This window comes from Pelophylax lessonae, assembly GCF_965119305.1.
Source record: "Pelophylax lessonae genome assembly, chromosome: 4".
NCBI classification, from domain to species: domain Eukaryota; kingdom Metazoa; phylum Chordata; class Amphibia; order Anura; family Ranidae; genus Pelophylax; species Pelophylax lessonae.
In genome coordinates, this window is record NC_138771.1 from 144,046,406 (window position 1) to 144,064,701 (window position 18,296).

General features: G+C 40.6%; 1 protein-coding gene across 1 annotated transcript in view; it reads right to left on the minus strand.

Moving 5' to 3' along the window:
- The window catches only part of GOLGB1 (golgin B1), an 88,679-nt gene that overhangs the window by 43,828 nt on the left and 26,555 nt on the right, over window positions 1-18,296 (minus strand). The window contains exons 4-8 of the mRNA XM_082255274.1: window positions 17,570-17,683; window positions 16,486-16,788; window positions 7,278-7,388; window positions 4,424-5,801; window positions 448-509 (exon numbers count right to left, since the gene is read on the minus strand). Of these exons, the coding sequence (XP_082111400.1) occupies window positions 448-509; window positions 4,424-5,801; window positions 7,278-7,388; window positions 16,486-16,788; window positions 17,570-17,683 (1,968 nt within the window). The remainder of the gene's footprint in view (window positions 1-447; window positions 510-4,423; window positions 5,802-7,277; window positions 7,389-16,485; window positions 16,789-17,569; window positions 17,684-18,296) is intronic.

An 18,296-nucleotide genomic window follows, 5' to 3' on the forward strand; every position in this document is an offset into this window, starting at 1 on the left:
TGTGTAAAATATATCAACTTTATCAATGGTGCAATGGAAATTATTAGTATACTGTTTGAAAGAAAAAACGAAATAAATATTGCGAAGGGGATATGTGTCACACAAGGCGATTTTTACCGAGATGTCTTTAATTAATGTAACAAATGCTTGGTCTTTTGTCTGACTCTTGTGAATCACCTAAATGTCAGGTTTACCCAGTTCAAAGCTATTCACTAATCTTCTAAATCAAGCAAGAAAAAAAAAATGACAATAGTGGCCCTTAAGATTATGAATTTGATGAAGTATCATCCTTTGAAAAAAAACATTAAAAAAAACCCTCAAAAACAGGAAAATAGTTTTTGATGCAACTGATAGGCAACTTTAAGTAGGCTGCTACAATTCAAATATAACTAGTTAAACATAGGTTTGCCTATGGCAGATCATTAAAAAACATTTTACATTTTGTACCTGCACTGGCTGGAGATTTACTGTTTTCAGGTGATCTTCAACAGGTAACAGGGTGTGGATATCTAAATAGAGAAATTCATTTTTCAATTATGACATAAGGAACATTTTTGTTTTTTCATAAAATGTTAAAAACATTTTTTTATATCTTAAAAATAATAATAATAATAAAAAAAAAAAAGAAACAGAACACAAGATGGATAGACTATACCCTTAAAACAGAATGAGACACAGCCTCCAGTCGCCATGGTGATATTACATTAGAATCACCAAGAATATAAATTCTATCTACTTTCATAGTACTATTACATGCTTGCTGTTTTCTACAATTGCCATTTGCGAATATACAAGCACATTGACAAAAGGAGGCTACTTGTAATTATAAAAGTTACATGTATTTCTCTTTATAATGTCAGTTTAGTTAAGCATATAATGAACACGGTCCTTTTCACGGGTGCTACTAAAATAATAAAAAAGCATCTGCATCTAAAAATTGCCATCAAACTAGTAGATTAGGATGGACTTGTGTGCAAAAGCCAGAACATCTTCTGTTTAGGTTTAGGACTGTCTGCAGATAGCGTAAAATTACCACTGTTCCCAAGAATGGAAAACATTTTGCTGACTAAGTGTGCCACAAAGCCATAAAGAAGGACTTAATCAGGAAAATCTACATCGCCATACTGTATTCATATCAGGCAGACTGAAAAACACTCCACAAACTCTCAGTAAAGCTACTAACATCTCATCTCAGAAGTTCTTTGGCAGGGATACTGATGACATTCACTGATCTACAGTACAGGGAAAAATAAAATCTGTAAATCTGTAGGCGATGTACAATTTTATATGAATAAATATGAAACAGCATTTTTAACCTCAATGGGACCCCACGCCATTTTCTTCTCTGATCTTTGTATTTCCGGCAATTTCTTTTTTTACATTTAGCTGTCAGCAGGGAACCCCGATGAATCATCGGTTGTTAGACGCAGCAGCCGGAATCTCGGCCTGCTAACAACCAGCCAAAAATTCACATTGGACATAATGTACTAAAGTCCCGCAGCCACGCTGCCACTGCAAGCCGGCGCAGTTTCGGCACTTTACCACAGACCTGAATGGAAGGCGTTGAAAGGCTTCAAACGCCTCCAGACTCAACATGAGGCTTAAATTTCAAAACTAAGTGATGCTAATGCTTCATGGATTTGGTAATGTGAACAGTACTGTGTGCTGTCCATTGTATCTTTGGCAGAAGCATTTGAGGGGCAATAAACGCCCCTCAAACGCTTGCTTTAAATGCCGGTGTGATCTTAGCCTAAGTCTCTTTGGCTTGCAAAGGTAAGTCACATCATGCCTATGGAAGAGTTCACCTCCACATCGCACAATTCGATCGTGGAGAAATTAAGGTTGACCTAGAGACCTTGGCAGTATTTTATCTCTACAGATGCATATTTGAGTACCATGTCCCACAATCATACCACTTAACTTGTACTCTGTTCACCCCTTAGGGCCCTCTTACATGGGGCGGACTCCGCTTGCTCAGTGGGGGATCTGTCTGCCTGTCTGCTGGGGGGGGGGTATGACATGGTATTCCAGACATGGCCTTCCCTAGGCACAGAAGGAGAAAAGGAATCAAGCTACCTCCTTTCCATACTGAGGAATGGTTCTGGCGGGCAATTTTGCAGAAAATCCTAGCTACTCCCAGTGGAGACAGGTAGGTAAAGATGTGAATGTCAGAAAAAACAGAGGCCTCCATCACCCAGGTTCCAAGTGATGCATGGTTCCATGAGAAACACAAAAAACTGACCAGTTCAGCAGATGGACTTCCTTTTTAAAGTGTACTTGGTTATGTGTTTCCTGTTCCGGTTTGAGGCAGTGCCTATATCCAATGGGCTGTCCTGGAAGACAATTGGGAAAAACTGACAGGCATACCTGATCGGACCGCTAGTGTGAAAGGGGTCTACTTTTGGCTGTCTCCGTCTTCTGTTTTGCTCACTCCATACCCTCCATTTCTATTTATTCTTCCCTCCCAGGGAGAGTAGTTGTTCCCTCAGTATAACATACAGATTATTTAAGCTACTGCCACCTCAGCAGTCCACTTGCCTTTCTCTCCATCACTCATTCCGATTACTACCATCCTCCCTTCTTCCCCCAACCTGACTTTTAGTCTTATTTCCAGCTTATGTATCAATCATTGTAACCTATATTATAGGTGCAATCATTCATTACCCAACCCTTCCTATTTGGAGAGGGGGTTATTAAATATTTTGTAAACTGTATATGACCACAATGGATATTTGCTGTTATGTCATGCTTCTTATGTTCCTTTTTGGAACTTTCAACGTGCTAGTACAAAGGTTTTTTTTTTTTTTTGTGGTACAACTGTTCAAGTGAAACTGAACCCTTTTATCTTTTTCAGCCAAGGAAGCTGCCATCTTAGCCTCGGTTTGATTTGAAACTGCCTTGGTGCTGCAGGTTTTTTTTGTTAAAAATAACAAACATGTTATACTTACCTGCTCTCTGCAGTGGTTTTGCACAGGGCAGCCCAGATCCTCCTCTTCTCAAGTCCCTCTTCTGCTCTCCTGGCCCCTCCCTCCTGAGGAGTGCCCCTACAGCAAGCAACTTGCTATGGGGGCACCTGAGTTGAGCCATAGCTTCCTGTGTCCATCCAAACATAGAGACATGGCCCGATCCCGCCCTCTCTCCATACTTGCTCACTGACTTTGATTGACAGCAGTGGAAGCCAATGGCGCTGTGCTGCCGTCTGAGCTAACGAGGAGGGAGAGTCCTGGGCAGCCAAGACAGTCCTGCAACATTACTGGATCGAGATGGGCTCAGGTATCCTACTGCATAGAATGCATTAAGATAAAAAAAAAAACCCTTCTGAATGTAAAACCCCTTTAAACCCTAAAGCAACCATTTATCATATTGCAGCTTGCCAATTCTTAGGTGCAATGGTTGCTTTGGTTTTATTTTTTAGGGTTTATTTATTTTCACCTGGTGATCAGGTCAGTAATTCTTTTGCTTTTCAACAAAACAAGCTGTCAAGGGTTGAGACAAACCATTTAACACTGACAGGGGTGCTTACAATGGTTAGCTTTTATTTATGTAAAACCTTTATATAAAAAAACAAAAAAAAATGGTTGCTGTAACTTCTTAAAAAGTGTCAGGCCCCATTTACACATGAAGCCTGTAGCTCTAATATGCTCAACAAACAAAATCCTATTCATTTCAATGCCTTTGTTCACATCTGAGCATTCTGACTCCTGTAGCAAAATGCTTTTGCTCAAAAAAGTAGATGACATTCTTTTAGGCAGATAGTAGGCAGCTTGGCCCCATAGACTTTAATGGGAACACCTGAAAACCCCTTAACATGAGCAATTTACAGGCGTTGTGCCACAGGTTTTCTGGCAAAACAGCAGCTCTCTACCCAAAATCTCCCCCCCCCCCTCCCCCCGTGCTATTGGCTAAAATGAAAATGCCTGAGGTTTGAATACACATGTAAAATGCTTGTAATACGCTTCCAAAATGCTCCTATTATGCTTGGAAAACACCCAAATAAAATTGCCTAAAAATCGTTCTGCTCAGGTGTGAACAGGACCTTAGCTGGAGCTCAGCTTCAACTTATTGGTGTATCTATATCTGCTAGTGCAATGAACACTCCCCTCCCCCAAGACTGACAATGCTGCTTTTCAAAGGTGTCTCTATGTGCCTTCATTCACAGTGGAGACACTCTAATACAGGTGGTGTGTTTTACTGTCAAGATCACCAGGTGAAAACAAAAAACGGGAATGGTGACATTGTGAGCCCTGTGTAAGCTCCAACGCTATCAGACATAAAGCTTACATGGGCATTTTGAGGCATCTGCGACAGGGGGCGCTGTGTATGAGTGGGTTTGAAGGTGGGGGTGGGCTTTAAAGAGATGCTGAATGACAAAGTGACTCTTTATTGCCTTAGTGTCATGTAGGATTATACCAAAGAGTCTTACCCGAAAATTCTTCTTTTAACTGTGTTTTGGAACTTGTATCTGACACTTGAAGTAATTCTTCATTAGTATGTTCATCATTTTGTCTATCTGTTTCAGGCACTTCTGTTCCATTTACTGCTTTATCTTTATCAAAATCATTGTGTCCATATGTTTCAGACACTTCCTTTACATTTACTGCTTCATCTCTATCATCATCATCATTAATTCCATCTGTTTCAAATGTTTCTTTCACATTTACTGGTTCATCTCCATCAATATCATTGTGTCCATCTCTTTCGAATGCTTCGTTTACATTTACAGCTTCATCTCTATCACTATCATTCTGTCCATCAGTTTCAAACATTTCTTTTACATTTTCCTCTCCATCTCCATCAGTAGGTGCCTTGTGCTGACTAAATTCATCTCTGTTATTATCAGTGTCTGTTCCACTAACCGGTTGTGGATGTTCTTTCACCTTTTCAGGCTTTTGTTTGTCTATTTCTTGCTGCAATGTGTCCACCAGAATTTCAGCTTCTCTTAACTTTTGTAATTCTTGCTTCATTAATTCGAACTTGAGTAATGTTTCTTGCCCCTTTTCTAGTTCGTCCTTCACTTGATCAATATCAGCCAGTGATTCCTTCACTCTCTGTAGCTCTTCTTTTAGTCTTGACAGCTCTTCTTGGCTTTCTTTGCCTTTTGTCAGTTCATTTTTTACATTTTCTAACTGAATACTTAGATCATCTGTTTCACTGGTGGCTGATTCTGCATCTTGTTGACCAAATTTCTCCTTCTCCATCAGCATCTCATTAACACTTTTTAACCTTTCCAACTCGATGTTTATTTGTTCCCGAGATTCTTTTCTTTCATCCAATTCTTCTCTTAGCTGTTGCACCTCTTCATCAACTTCTTTACTTCTTGCCAGTTCTAACTTCAACTTTGCCAACTCCTGCTCTTGAGCCTCTTTCTCAATTTCCAACTCTGACCTCAGCCCCTCTAACTCCTTCAGAGCCCTTTTCTCTTTGTCTAGTTCTGCCCTAAAGGTTTCCAGTTCTTGTTGAAAGTCTTTCTCCAGCTGAGCTCTGAACTTTTCAATATCATCCTGCACTTTTATTCCCAACTGCTGCTTGGCTTCTTCTATTTGTTTCCTGGCTTCTCTCTCCATTTCCAAAGCTTGTCTGACCTTCTCTAGTTCATCTTGTGCCTGTATTCCTCTTTCAACCTCTGTTCTTAGAGATTGTAATTGACTGTTGACACTTCTTTCTTTATCCAGCTCTTCTTGTAACATTTGGTATGCCTTATCCTTGTCCTGAAGCATTTCTTTGTACAGCACCATTTGCTGAGCACTTTCTTTTTGAGACAGCAATTCTCGCTCCATCTCCCGATATTGATCAGAGAGAACCTTGAAAAGGAAAAAGGAAAATAAAAGCAAATAAAAAAGAGCACAATTCAAGAAAGTAGTCAAGATGCCTAATATTTAATGTGAACCTACAACTGGGCTATGGACATTGAATGATTTACATATTCTTTGCAACCCGTAAATCCTATATTGGAGCTAAATGTAACAGAAGCACTGCTCCAAAAAAGCCCCTGATGCAATATGCTTTTTTCACTCAGTGAATGTGCTTTATGTTTACAAAGTAGAAGGCGTCCAAGTTACCACTGGGAGAAAGGAGATAGAAGGAGGTGAGCTACCAAAGACAAAATTGAAAACGAATTGCTTCACAGTACATGCGGCAAAAGAGGTCAGGAAGGCCTTGTTTAAAGTTCCCTAACTACTTGTTAAAACTATGTAAATGCTTGTCACTTTAACCATATTCTATGTTTAAGAAGAGTAAAATGTATAACAAAATGAAAGTTAAAGTGGACCTTAACTCAAAAAGTGAAGATTTTCTATGTAATAGACACTATCAGAAGTGTTTGTATAGAGTAAAACTCTAAGATTGCAGAGTACCCGCCTAGGCGGGATATAGGAGGGCTAGGGAAGACCTAAGATGGGACTTTAACTGTACTAGTAGACATAAAGTATGCACAAGGAGTTAAAAGTTTAGAAATGTTATTATAGATTCTAAACTTAAATTTCTAAACTTGTTTCTAAACTTTTAACTCCTTGTGCATACTTTAGGTCTACTGGTACCGTTAAAGTCCCATCTTAGGTCTTCCCTAGCCCTCATATATCCCGCCTAGGCGGGTACTCTGCAATCTCAGAGTTTTACTCTATACAAGTAATTTAGGGATGTTGGTACCAATGTGTCAATTTTGTTAATATCGTTATATTATCCCTTGACACACCTTAAAACACTATCAGAAGTGTTGATTGTGCCTATGCAGCACCTCAAAAATGTACCATTTTGTCTTGAATTTCTGCTAAAAATTAGCAGTGCACTTCCTTTATATGAATCTGCCTCAGCACTCCTTTGCCTACAGCCTTACAGCTGTATATCTGCAGTGTGAATCTAGGGCACTGCTGCCTCAGACTTCTAGTACCGGGAGATTCTGAATGGAGATGATTTCACTTCTGTGTCTTGCTCAGGGTTGATCTTTCCTGGAGACTCTAACATGAGTAAGCAATGCTCTGATTCTCCAAAGATGGCCACTTCCATAAAGAGACATAGTGCAGAACAAGGTTCACTAAGATATCATGTTGCCAGATTTTAAGCCATAAAGTGCTATATTTGTACCATTTACGCAAAATGAATAGCTTTTAAATTCACAAGGATTTATGCAGTTTACTATTCTACACACAATGTTTTTATATATATATATATATATACACACCTGCGAGAGGTAGAAAAGCCAGTCCACCCAAAACGATATTTCAATTTTTGGTAAAAGCTTTATAATAAAGAAAGTAATTAGAAAATATACAATTGTTTACCTGTTTTTGAAGTTCAGCATTTTGCAACTCCTGCTCTAACATCTGCACTACCTGAGTGCGGGAGCCAAGGGTCTCGCTCTGTTCTTCAAGCTTTCTCTGTAGATGTTGAATCTAATGGGGAAAACAAACATGAATTTTTTAATTACAATAAATTAAGCCTGCCCAGAATAAATGTAATCTGGAATATGTTTGGTAAGGAAACCCATTTCAGTTCTCTTTGCTTCAGATTCTACACAGGAGGAGCAGGAGGTAAATTTCTAAATTGAAAAGACAGAAAATGCAAAACTCATCCACACAGTTACCGTACTCACATAATAAATTTCCTAATCTATCCTAAAAGACTATGATCAAGTTACAGAATCTTTCTGAATTGGCTTTAATCAAGTTACTGTTAGCTTTTAACATCTTCTTCCAGAGCACTACTGTTCAGGCATTGATGGCATTATTTTTGCGAAAAACACTTTTCTGCATAGCACAAGTCAAATGTATGGCTACCAAAGACTATTTCAATCAATAAGGGAAACACGGTTTAAAAGCTTTTTATAATGAAAATTTTTTTTTTGTTTCGAATACTATATATACAGTTGGGCAAAAGTATTTAGTCAGCCACCAATTGTGCAAGTTCTCCCACTTAAAAACAATGAGAGAGAGGCCTATCATTTTCATCATATGTACACTTCAACTATGAGAGACAGAATGGGGGAAAGAATCCAGGAAATCACATTGTAGGATTTCTAATGAATTAATTGGTAACTTTCTCGGTAAAATACGTTTTTGGTCACCTACAAACAAGCAAGATTTCTGGCTCTCACAGACCTGTAACTTCTTCATTAACCACTTAAGCCCCAGGCCTATTTCGGACACTTTTTAAAGTTAAAATCAGTATTTTTTCCTAGAAAACTACTTAGAACCCCCAAACATTATATATATTTTTTTAGCAAAGACTCTGGAGAATAAAATGGCAGTCATTGCAATATTTTTTGTCACGCGTTATTTGCGCAGCTGTCTTTAAAACACAATTTTTGTGGAAAAATTTTGAAAAATCATATTTCACTGCATTTAAAAAAAACCGAACAGTAAAGTTAGCCCATTTTTTTGTATATTGTGAAAGATGATGTCACGATGAGTAAATAGATACCCAACATATTACGGTTTAAAAAATTTGATCACTTTTATTGCTGTCACAAGCAATGTAAACATCCCTTGTGACAGCAATATGCAGTGACAGAAACTCTCTATGGAGGGATCGAGGGTCTAAAAGACCCTAGACCCCTCCACTACAGTCCCACGAATTCAAAATGCCGAAAACGGCATTTTTAAATACTGTCCCTTTTTGAATCTGCCACCTTTAGCAGCAGAGTAACCCGGACGTGACGTCATGGACGCTGCCTCCGGGTTACGTCATCGGAGACCCGATCGAAGCCGCATGCGGCTTAGATCGGGTCTCCATCCAGCCGGCAGACGTGTCGGCTGGGAGCTCGGGTCTCCCGGTGGTATGGAAGACCTGGGCAAAGGCGCGGAAGGCGGCGGGAGGGGGCGTCCCCTCCCGCTCGCCGGGGTAACGATCGAGCGCCTCCCGAGCCGCATCGGTCGTTAACCCCTGCCGGAAAGCCGACCGCCGGATCTAAACAACAGTACCGTGGTGATGCCTCTAGCTAGAGGTATCACCCCGGTATAACCCCGCAAAGTCGGTAAGTGGTTAAGAGGCTCCTCTGTCCTCCACTCGTTACCTGAATTAATGGTACCTGTTTGAACTTGTTATCAGTATAAAAAACACCTGTCCACAACCTCAAAACAGTCACACTCCAAACTCCACTACGGCAAAGACCAAAGAGCTGTCGAAGGACACCAGAAACAAAATTGTAGACCTGCACCAGGCTGTGAAGACTGAATCTGCAATAGGCAAGCAGCTTGGTGTGAAGAAATCAACTGTGGGAGCAATTATTAGAAAATGGAAGACATACAAGACCACTAATAATCTCCCTCGATCTGGGGCTCCATGCAAGATCTCACCCCGTGGGGTCAAAATGATCACAAGAACGGTGAGCAAAAATCTCAGAACCACACGGGGGGACCTAGTGAATGACCTGCAGAGAGCTGTAACCAAAGTAACAAAGGCTACCATCAGTAACACACTACGCCGACAGGGACTCAAATCCTGCAGTGCCAGACGTGTCCCCCTGCTTAAGCCAGTACATGTCCGGGCCCGTCTGAAGTTTGCTAGAGAGCATTTGGATGATCCAGAAGAGGATTGGGAGAATGTCATATTGTCAGATGAAACCAAAGTATAACTTTTTGGTAAAAACTCTCCAAAGAACACCATACCTACTGTGAAGCATGGGGGTGGAAACATCATGCTTTGGGGCTGTTTTTCTGCAAAGGGACCAGGACGACTGATCCGTGCAAAGTAAAGAATGAATGGGCCCATGTATCGTGAGATTTTGAGTGAAAAACCTCCTTCCATCAGCAAGGGCATTGAAGATGAAATGTGGCTGGGTCTTTCAGCATGACAATGATCCCAAACACACCTCCTGGGCAATGAAGGAGTGGCTTTGGAAGCATTTCAAAGTCCTGGAGAGGCCTAGCCAGTCTCCAGATCTCAACCACATAGAAAACCTTTGGAGGGAGTTGAAAGTCTGTGTTGCCCAGCGACAGCCGCAAAACATCACTGCTCTAGAGCAGATCTGCATGGAGCAATGGGCTAAAATACCAGCAACAGTGTGTGAAAACCTTGTGAAGACTTACAGAAAACATTTGACCTCTGTCATTGCCAACAAAGGGTATATAACAAAGTATTGAGATGAACTTTTATTATTGACCAAATACTTATTTTCCACCATAATTTGCAAATAAATTCTTTAAAAATCAGACAATGTGATTTTCAGGATTTTTTTTTCTAATTTTTTCTCTCATAGTTGAAGTATACCTATGATGAAAATTACAGGCCCCTCTCATCTTTTTAAGTGGGAGAACTTGCACAATTGGTGGCTGACTAAATACTTTTTTGCCCAACTGTAGATGCTTTTCTTCAACCTTTAGTTAGCATTTTACCCTCTCATATCAGAGACTCCAGTCATATCATTGACATACTCAAACATTATCCACGGGAAGACCATTACATGTGGGCCTCGTTGATGTATCTTCCCTATACACCTCCATTCCACATGATATAGGTCTCGGGGCTGTACAATATTTTCTCACTAGGAGTGGCGATGTTAATTCCAGACAAGCCAACTTCATAGGGGATGGTGTTGAATTCTGTCTGACCCACAAATATTTCACCTTCCTGGACAAGTTTTATCTCCAGCTCAAGGGCAAAGTGATGGAAGCTAACTTTGCCCCAGGCTATGCAAACTTGACTATGGGCTACTGGAAGGGTGAGTACATCTGGGCCAACAATCCCTTTGGTAGACATCTCATCTTCTATGGCAGGTACATTGATTATGTCCTGCTGATTCGGGATGGGGGTCCAAATGTCTTCTCCTTTGTGGCCCATTGTAACACCCCCACCATGGGTTTGTCCTTCACTCATGTAATAGACTCTAAGGAACTAGTCGTTTTAGATCTAGTTTTATCCCATCATGATCGCACCATTACCACTAGGAATCATGTTAAACCAACGGGGGCAACTCTTATCTTCATTAGTCCAGCTTTCACCATCCAGCATGGAAGAGAAACATCCCCAGTGGTCAGTTTAACAGGTTAAGAAGGAACTGTTTCAAGGGCAATGATTACATTTCCCAAGGAGCCCTGATGACCCAGAAGTTTCTGGAGAAAGGGTATCCTCGGGGTCTTGTAAAAGAGGCATTTGACCAACACAGAACCCCTACCTGTCCCGACAAACCTATGCCATTGGTAAAGAATAAAAATACTGTCAGATTCGTTACCACTTACAACGATAAATATATATTAATTTCTAAAATGATTCTCAAACATTTCAATATTCTAAAACTAGATCAGAGATTGGGTCCAACTTTACCTTCAGTCAGCAGTTCACATTTCGAAGGGCAAGAACTATTAAAAATATCCTTGCCCCAAGCAAACTCAAAACTACCATTACCAGGCCCCTATCAGATATTAGATCCTATTTCGATAACAGGACAGGGGTGTTTCAATGTAAGAAAAGGAGGTTACCTAACATGTCAATTCATAGCACATGGACGTTCTACTATTTGTGACACTAAAGGCAATGTTTTTCAGAATAAACTATTCATTACATGTTCAACTGAATATCTAATCTATGTGTTGAAGTGCTCATGTGATTTCTTGTATGTAGAACGCACGAGCTGAAACCATGCGAAAACGCATCGGTGAACGCCGCAGATTTATTAGTAAGGCTTGTGATAAGCATAGCGTCCCCCGTCATTTTTTACAAGCACATAAAAAGGATTTAAAGGGCATGGAGGTTATAGCAATTGAGGCCATCTCCAAAAGCACTCTGACCACCAACAAAAGGTTCTTGCTTTTGTGTAAAAGGGAGACCTTTTGGATTTTCAAATTTGGGTCCCTGACTCCTTGTGGCCTCAATGAGGAGTTGGAAGTACATACCATTGTCTAGCCCATTTCACTAGCCCCCATATAATGAAGTACCATTTGCATTAGCAATATATGATAATCAGTAAGATTGAGGGATTTATAGTGACATGGGAGTTTTTCGTTGTCATTTTTGTCCTTTCCATCCTCCCAGTAGGTATTCACATGCCTATGCATGCACATGTGCTGCAAGTGTTTTATTGGTGTAAAGGGTGGAGGTACGAAAATTTGCACAATATAAACAATTGAGTTTACATAAATTAAATTTATATTATGATACATAATTTGTCCTTAAATAAGTTTATATATTATTGGACATCATTTTCAATTCCCTTATAATCTTTATTCCTTCCTTTCCTCCATTTTCCATATCTTCTTTTCCCTTTTTTTCTTATTGCACAGTTAGCAATTTTTTATTATTATTATTATTATTATTATTATTATTAATAATTGTATTTTTATTTTGAATTATTATCAACATCATTATTTCCATTGATCCTAGGCAATCAATACACGGATTGTACAAAGTTTTAATATGTGTTTAAATGTGCTCACTATAGTTCTCCTAATCATCCACATTGGCAGGTGGTGAGGTGTTAATGACTGCCGAGGACACTTGGTGGTTCCACACCCTCCCCATCCCTGTCTAAATTTATTTGTTGCTGTTCTTTCCGTGACTTGACAAAGCGCATGCGTGCGAAACATGTTGTCGCGGCAACATTCTCTTCATGCGTTCCAGGCTGGTTACAGTTCCAGGTTCGAGACTTCTGCCCTGCCTTTGTGTTGCTGACATGTCATGCTGTGAGTGCTGGCTGGTCCAGCTTGGCTCCCGTCTACCAGCAGCTTCCACCCTAATTTTATACTTACCTCCATCTTCTCGCTCCGGGTCACCTGAAAAAGAAATGGATAATCGCATTTTTTTTTTTTTACTTACCTCGTAGCGAAGAAAATATACTTACCCTACTTCCTTCTTCCTCCTTCCTCGGCCGCGGCCCGTCGTCACTTCCTGGCTCTGCAATGATTCCTGGGAGCTGAACGTCATAGCTCCCAGGAATCATTGCGCCTGAACTGGCCCCGACGTCAGTTCCGGGGCGCGCGCGTCATCCCCTTCTAAACAGCTTCTGGGCATGCCCAGAAGCTGTGGAGGGATGACGCGCGCGCACCGGAAGTGACGGCGGAGCCGGCGCAGGGCATCGAGGGACCGAAGAAGGCGGAAGAGGACGTCGAAGAGGATGTCGCTGGCTTCAAGCTGCCCACATCTGAGATGGCAGCGCTGGACAAGACGTTTTCAAGGTAAGTATTTGTCCTAACAGGTAAGTGCAACCCGGGACAGATCAGAGGCTAGCCATTGTGGAATGCACTAGCCCTGACTGTCCCAGGGGTATTTAAAAAAAATAATAAATTCCAGGGTGGACCTCCGCTTTAAATAAACAGTTAGGAAGTGGTGACATTGGCTCATTGGGATGCAGAGATGTCAAGCCAGGGCTGCCATATTGTAGAACATTTTGTAGGTAAGCCCTATCCATGTAGAATATCTTGTATTTAGGCAGAGCAATGTTCAACAGACTGCACACCAGCTTTATCATAGGAGAGGCAGCACTTTTCTAAATAAGCAGGACAGCTTTTCTGGTGTGGAAGAAAAGTAAGAAAAAAATAATATGACTGAGTTTGTGGAACAAAATCATTAAGGATTCCTGCTTCAAATGTTTTAGGAGCCTGCAAGTCCAGACTGGTTTTAAGTAAGGCAAGGACGTCACTCCAGAAGGTAGAGAGAGAGATAGGAATAAGTCCAGAACATCAGCAGCAGATTAGCAGAAGCTCTTCTCCTCTGGGACAACTGCCATGTGTTCCAGAGCCCATGCAAGAAAGTCTGGCAGGAGTGTAGTGGAGATTATGAATAAACTTAAAATTGAGGGAGCCCACCGGTTGTGCGGATGACATCTTGGAAACCATTATCAGTAACTTCTTCCTATACTTCCTATGCTAGGTCAGGAATATATAAAGTGGATATAAAAAGTCACCACACCCCTGTTAAGATGGCAGGTTTCTGTGATGTAAAGAAATGAGACAAAGATAAAGAACTTTTTCTACCTTTAATATGTTAAATAGGTTTCAGAACACACCTGACATCATTTAAAGTGCCTCGGATTACCCCAAAAATAAAATTCAGCTGTTCTAGTAGGTCTTTCATGACATTTTCACATCCTACAGCAAACGCCATGGTCCGCAGAGAGCTTCCAAAGCATCAGAGGGATCTCATTGTTAAAAGATATCAGTCAGAAGAAGGGTACAAAAGAATTTCCAAGGCATTGGATATACCATGGAACACAGTGAAGACAGCCATCATCAAGTGGAGAAAATATAGCACAAGAGTGACATTACCAAGAACTGGATGTCCCTCCAAAATTGATGAAAAGACGAGAAGAAAACTGGTCAGGGAGGTTGCCAAGAGGCCTACAGCAACACTGGCAAGTAATGGCTGTGTGGTACATGTGACAACAATCTCCCGTATTCTTCATATGTCTGGGCTAGTAGCGAGACTGAAGCCTTTTTTTTTTTTTTTTTTTTTTTAAGAAAAACATCCAAGCCCGGCTAAATTTTGCAAAAACACATCTGAAGTCTCACAAAAGCATGTGGGAAAATGTGTTATGTCTGATGAAACCAAGGTTGAACCTTTTGGTTATAATTCGTAAAGATATGTTTGGCGCAAAAACAACACTGCACATCACCAAAAGAACGCCATACTCACAGTGAAGCATGGTGGTGGCAGCATCATGCTTTGGGGCTGTTTTTCTTCAGCTGGAACAGGGGCCATAGTCAAGGTAGAGGGAATTATGAACAGTTCCAAATACCAGTCAATATTAGCACAAAACCTTCAGGCTTCCGCTAGAAAGCTGAACATGGAGTTGAACTTCATGGGGAATTTCAGCATGACAACGACCCAAAGCATACATCTAAATCAACAAAGGAATGGCTTCACCAGAAAATGATTAAAGTTTTGGAATGGCCTGGCCAGAGCCCTGACCTGAATCCAAATGAAAATCTGTGGGGTGATCTGAAGAGGGATGTGCACAGGTGATGCCCTCGCAGTCTGACAGATGTGGAGTGTTTTTGCAAAGAAGAGAAAGTCAAGATGTTCCGCCGGCCTCCCGCAATCGTCACAGAAACTGACAGAAGACCCGCCTGCTTATGTAAACAAAGCAGGTGAGCTTCTGTCACACAGGCAGAGAGATCATGAGTTTCAGGCTAAGCTGAAACCCTGATCTCTCTGTGCCTGTCACAGAGCCCTTCCCCCCCACAGTCAGTAAGCACATTTAGGCACACATTTAACCCTTTGATCACCCCCAGTGTTAACGCCTTCCCTGCCAGTGTAATCTATACAATAACAGTGCATATTATTTAGCACTGATTACTGTATTAATGTCACTGGTCCCCAAAAAGTGTCAAAAATGTCAGTTAGGGGTCTGATCTGTCGGCCGCAATGTCGCAGTCCCGCTAAAAATCCCTGATCGCCGACATTATTAATAAAAACAAAAAAAAATTTAAAAGTACAAAAATCTATCCCGTAGTTTGTAAGCGCTATAACTTTTGCGCAAACAATTAAAATATGCTTTTTGGGATTTTTTTTACCAAAACTATGTAGCAGAATACAAATTGGCCTAAACTGATAAAAATTTTTTTATTTTTTTACATTTTTTTTATTGGGAATGTTTTATAGCAGAAAGTAAAAAATATTGTGTTTTTTCAAAATTGTCGCTATTTTTTGTTTATAGCGCAAAATCTAAAAACCGCAGAGGTGATCAAATACCACCCAAAAAAGCTATATTTGAGGGGAAAAAAGGACATCAATTGTAATTGGGTACATCATCGCACAACCGCGCAATTTTTCGTTAAATTAACGCAGTGCGGAATCACAAAAAATGGCCTGGTCATTAAGAGGGTAAAACCTTGTGGAGCAGAAGTGGTTAAAATAGAAATGAAAGGCAAAACGAATGTATAGATATTACAAAAAAACATTATAAATACCTCTTTTTTCCCCTTTTTTATAAGTGATTAAGGGGGTAAAACCTTCCGGTCCAGAAGAGGTTAAAAGATGGCTTATTAAAAAAAACACCTCGTCACTACTTATCTGGAAAAAGTATGTACATATAGAAGTGCTGATGTATGCCATTTGTGGATATCTGTTCCTGGTCAGTGAGTCATTGAAAACAGGGATAGGAATGACAGCCCTGGCACTTCAACCTGCAAATCAATTCGCAATGGCCGCAACCATATATCTGTTATAACAGATTCCCTTTGAGGCTCTATTCATATTTGTAGGACTTCAAAGTTGCGCCGACTTTGGATGGGTGCAACTTGGATACGACTTTGGCTTTGACCAGTGATAATGGACAACTGTTGCACACGTGTTGCACTGTATAACATTCGGTTACGACTTTACGCAACTACTGAGGGTTAAAATTGAAGTCTATGGCCCTCAAGTTGCATATAAGTAGGACCAAAGTAGCGCATGAAGTACGTTGAAAGTGCTGCAACTTTTAAGTCGCGCATATATAAATGGGTATCATTCGAAAACATGGGGAACGACCTGTCATGCAACTTTGATGTCCAAAGTTGCATGACAAGTTGCACAAGTGTGAATGGAGCCTAAAGGACTCATGCAGACTAGCCTTACCTCCGTTTCCTGTTTTTTGTGCAGCTCTCTAGCGGCATCCCCACTTTCTTGAAGTGCTCTTCTGAGGTCATTAACAATTTCTTGACTGTCCTGAAGCTGATGGTTGAGTGTGACTACTGACTCTTGGCTCTCAGAAAGCTGTCTTGTCAGCTCACTAATGTTCTTTTGACTGTCATGAAGCTCTCTTGTCAGCTCACTAATGTGTTCTTGTAGTTTTGAAGTACTTTCTTCATTGTTCTGCACACGTTGCGATGTTTCTTTCAGTCCTGTACTTAAAGCATCTTGATTTCCATCTGGATTTACCTGAATGGCAACAATGGAAATGTATGAACAGTTTAGTCTGACAGAGAGGAGTGGTATTTTGCCTGATAGAGGGGAAAATACTTATGTATTAAAGTGGAACTTTACCTAATATTTGTGAACATGCAGGATTTTTAACATAGACGAGACATACTATGGGGTTGATTTACTAAAACTGGAGGGTGCAAAATCTGGTGCAATTCTGCAGAGAAACCGATCAGCGTCCATTTTTTTTTGTTAAACAAGCTGAAGTTAGAAGCTGATTTTCTACCATGCATAGCTTCCGTTTTAGTAAATCAACCCCTATATCTCTTCTTACCTGCTTGTTGGCAGTGTACACTGAGATGAGCGTGCACAGATCAGTGGACAATTATGACATCTGACAAAAATGACTGATGTCATTCCAGCCCAGCCAATTAAAATAACCAGGGACCGAAATCCAGAAGGAAACTGGCCAAAGGTGCAGGGGTACTCTTGGACATCGTATCCGCTGGAGCAGAGGCGAGTATAGTTCTGCTCTAAGAACAAGAAAGAATGGTCTGTGTTTCTTTCCCAGTAACCAATCTTCCATTCCTATTCTATGTTGCCCTGGCAACAGCAAAGTAAAAGGCTGAATGATTTTAGCTGAGGAAGAAATGCAGACTTGTTCCTCAAATCCGACATTTCACACATAAAAGCTCAAAGCAACTAATGAATGTTAAAAAAAAAAAATATTGCACAAAGTTTATATTTTGAAAGTCTGCTCACTCATGCAGCCTAAACTGTAGCTGAGAAAAGCATATACCTGGCTAGTTGCTGTTTTCTTGAGCTCCTCTATCTGTTTGTTTAGTGCGGTCAGTTTGGCTTTTGCTTGAAGTTTTAATTTGGTGATTTTGGCATCAGAAGCTTCCTTTTCCAACTGAAACACATTTGAAACAAACATGAAACATTGATCATTTAAATACCGTCTACTCAAAAAATAAATAAATAAGTGAACCATACTTAATATAGCAGTTATAATAAACCTGTCAGATCAATTTCAGGTGGATCCAACAACTATGTAGTACACGGGCCTGCCTGGTTGGATAGATTAGGTAGGTGCTCACATTACATAGTTTTGGTAACTCTAAGGTTGACATTACAATATGTGACTGAGCAATCTTTGTACAGTGTACAGTGACTCTAAGGCTAAGTTACCCGCGCAAATGCTTTAAAAACATGTGCAAAACGCATCAATAACAAATCTTATTGAAAGTGTGAAAGGGGCCTTAGTCCTTTCACAATCATGACTGTGGCTGTGACTGGTCATGTGACTTTATGTGTTCAAAGCTACTTGACAAGTTGCATTAGTGGAAACGAAGCCCAAGGGCGGCACAGTGGTGTAGTGGTTAGCACTTTCACCTAGCAGCAAGAGGGTCGCTGGTTCGAATCCCAACCACGACACTACCTGCCTGGAGTTTGCATGTTCTCCCTGTGCCTGCATGGGTTTCCTCCCACACTCCAAAGACATGCTGGTAGGTTAATTGGATCCT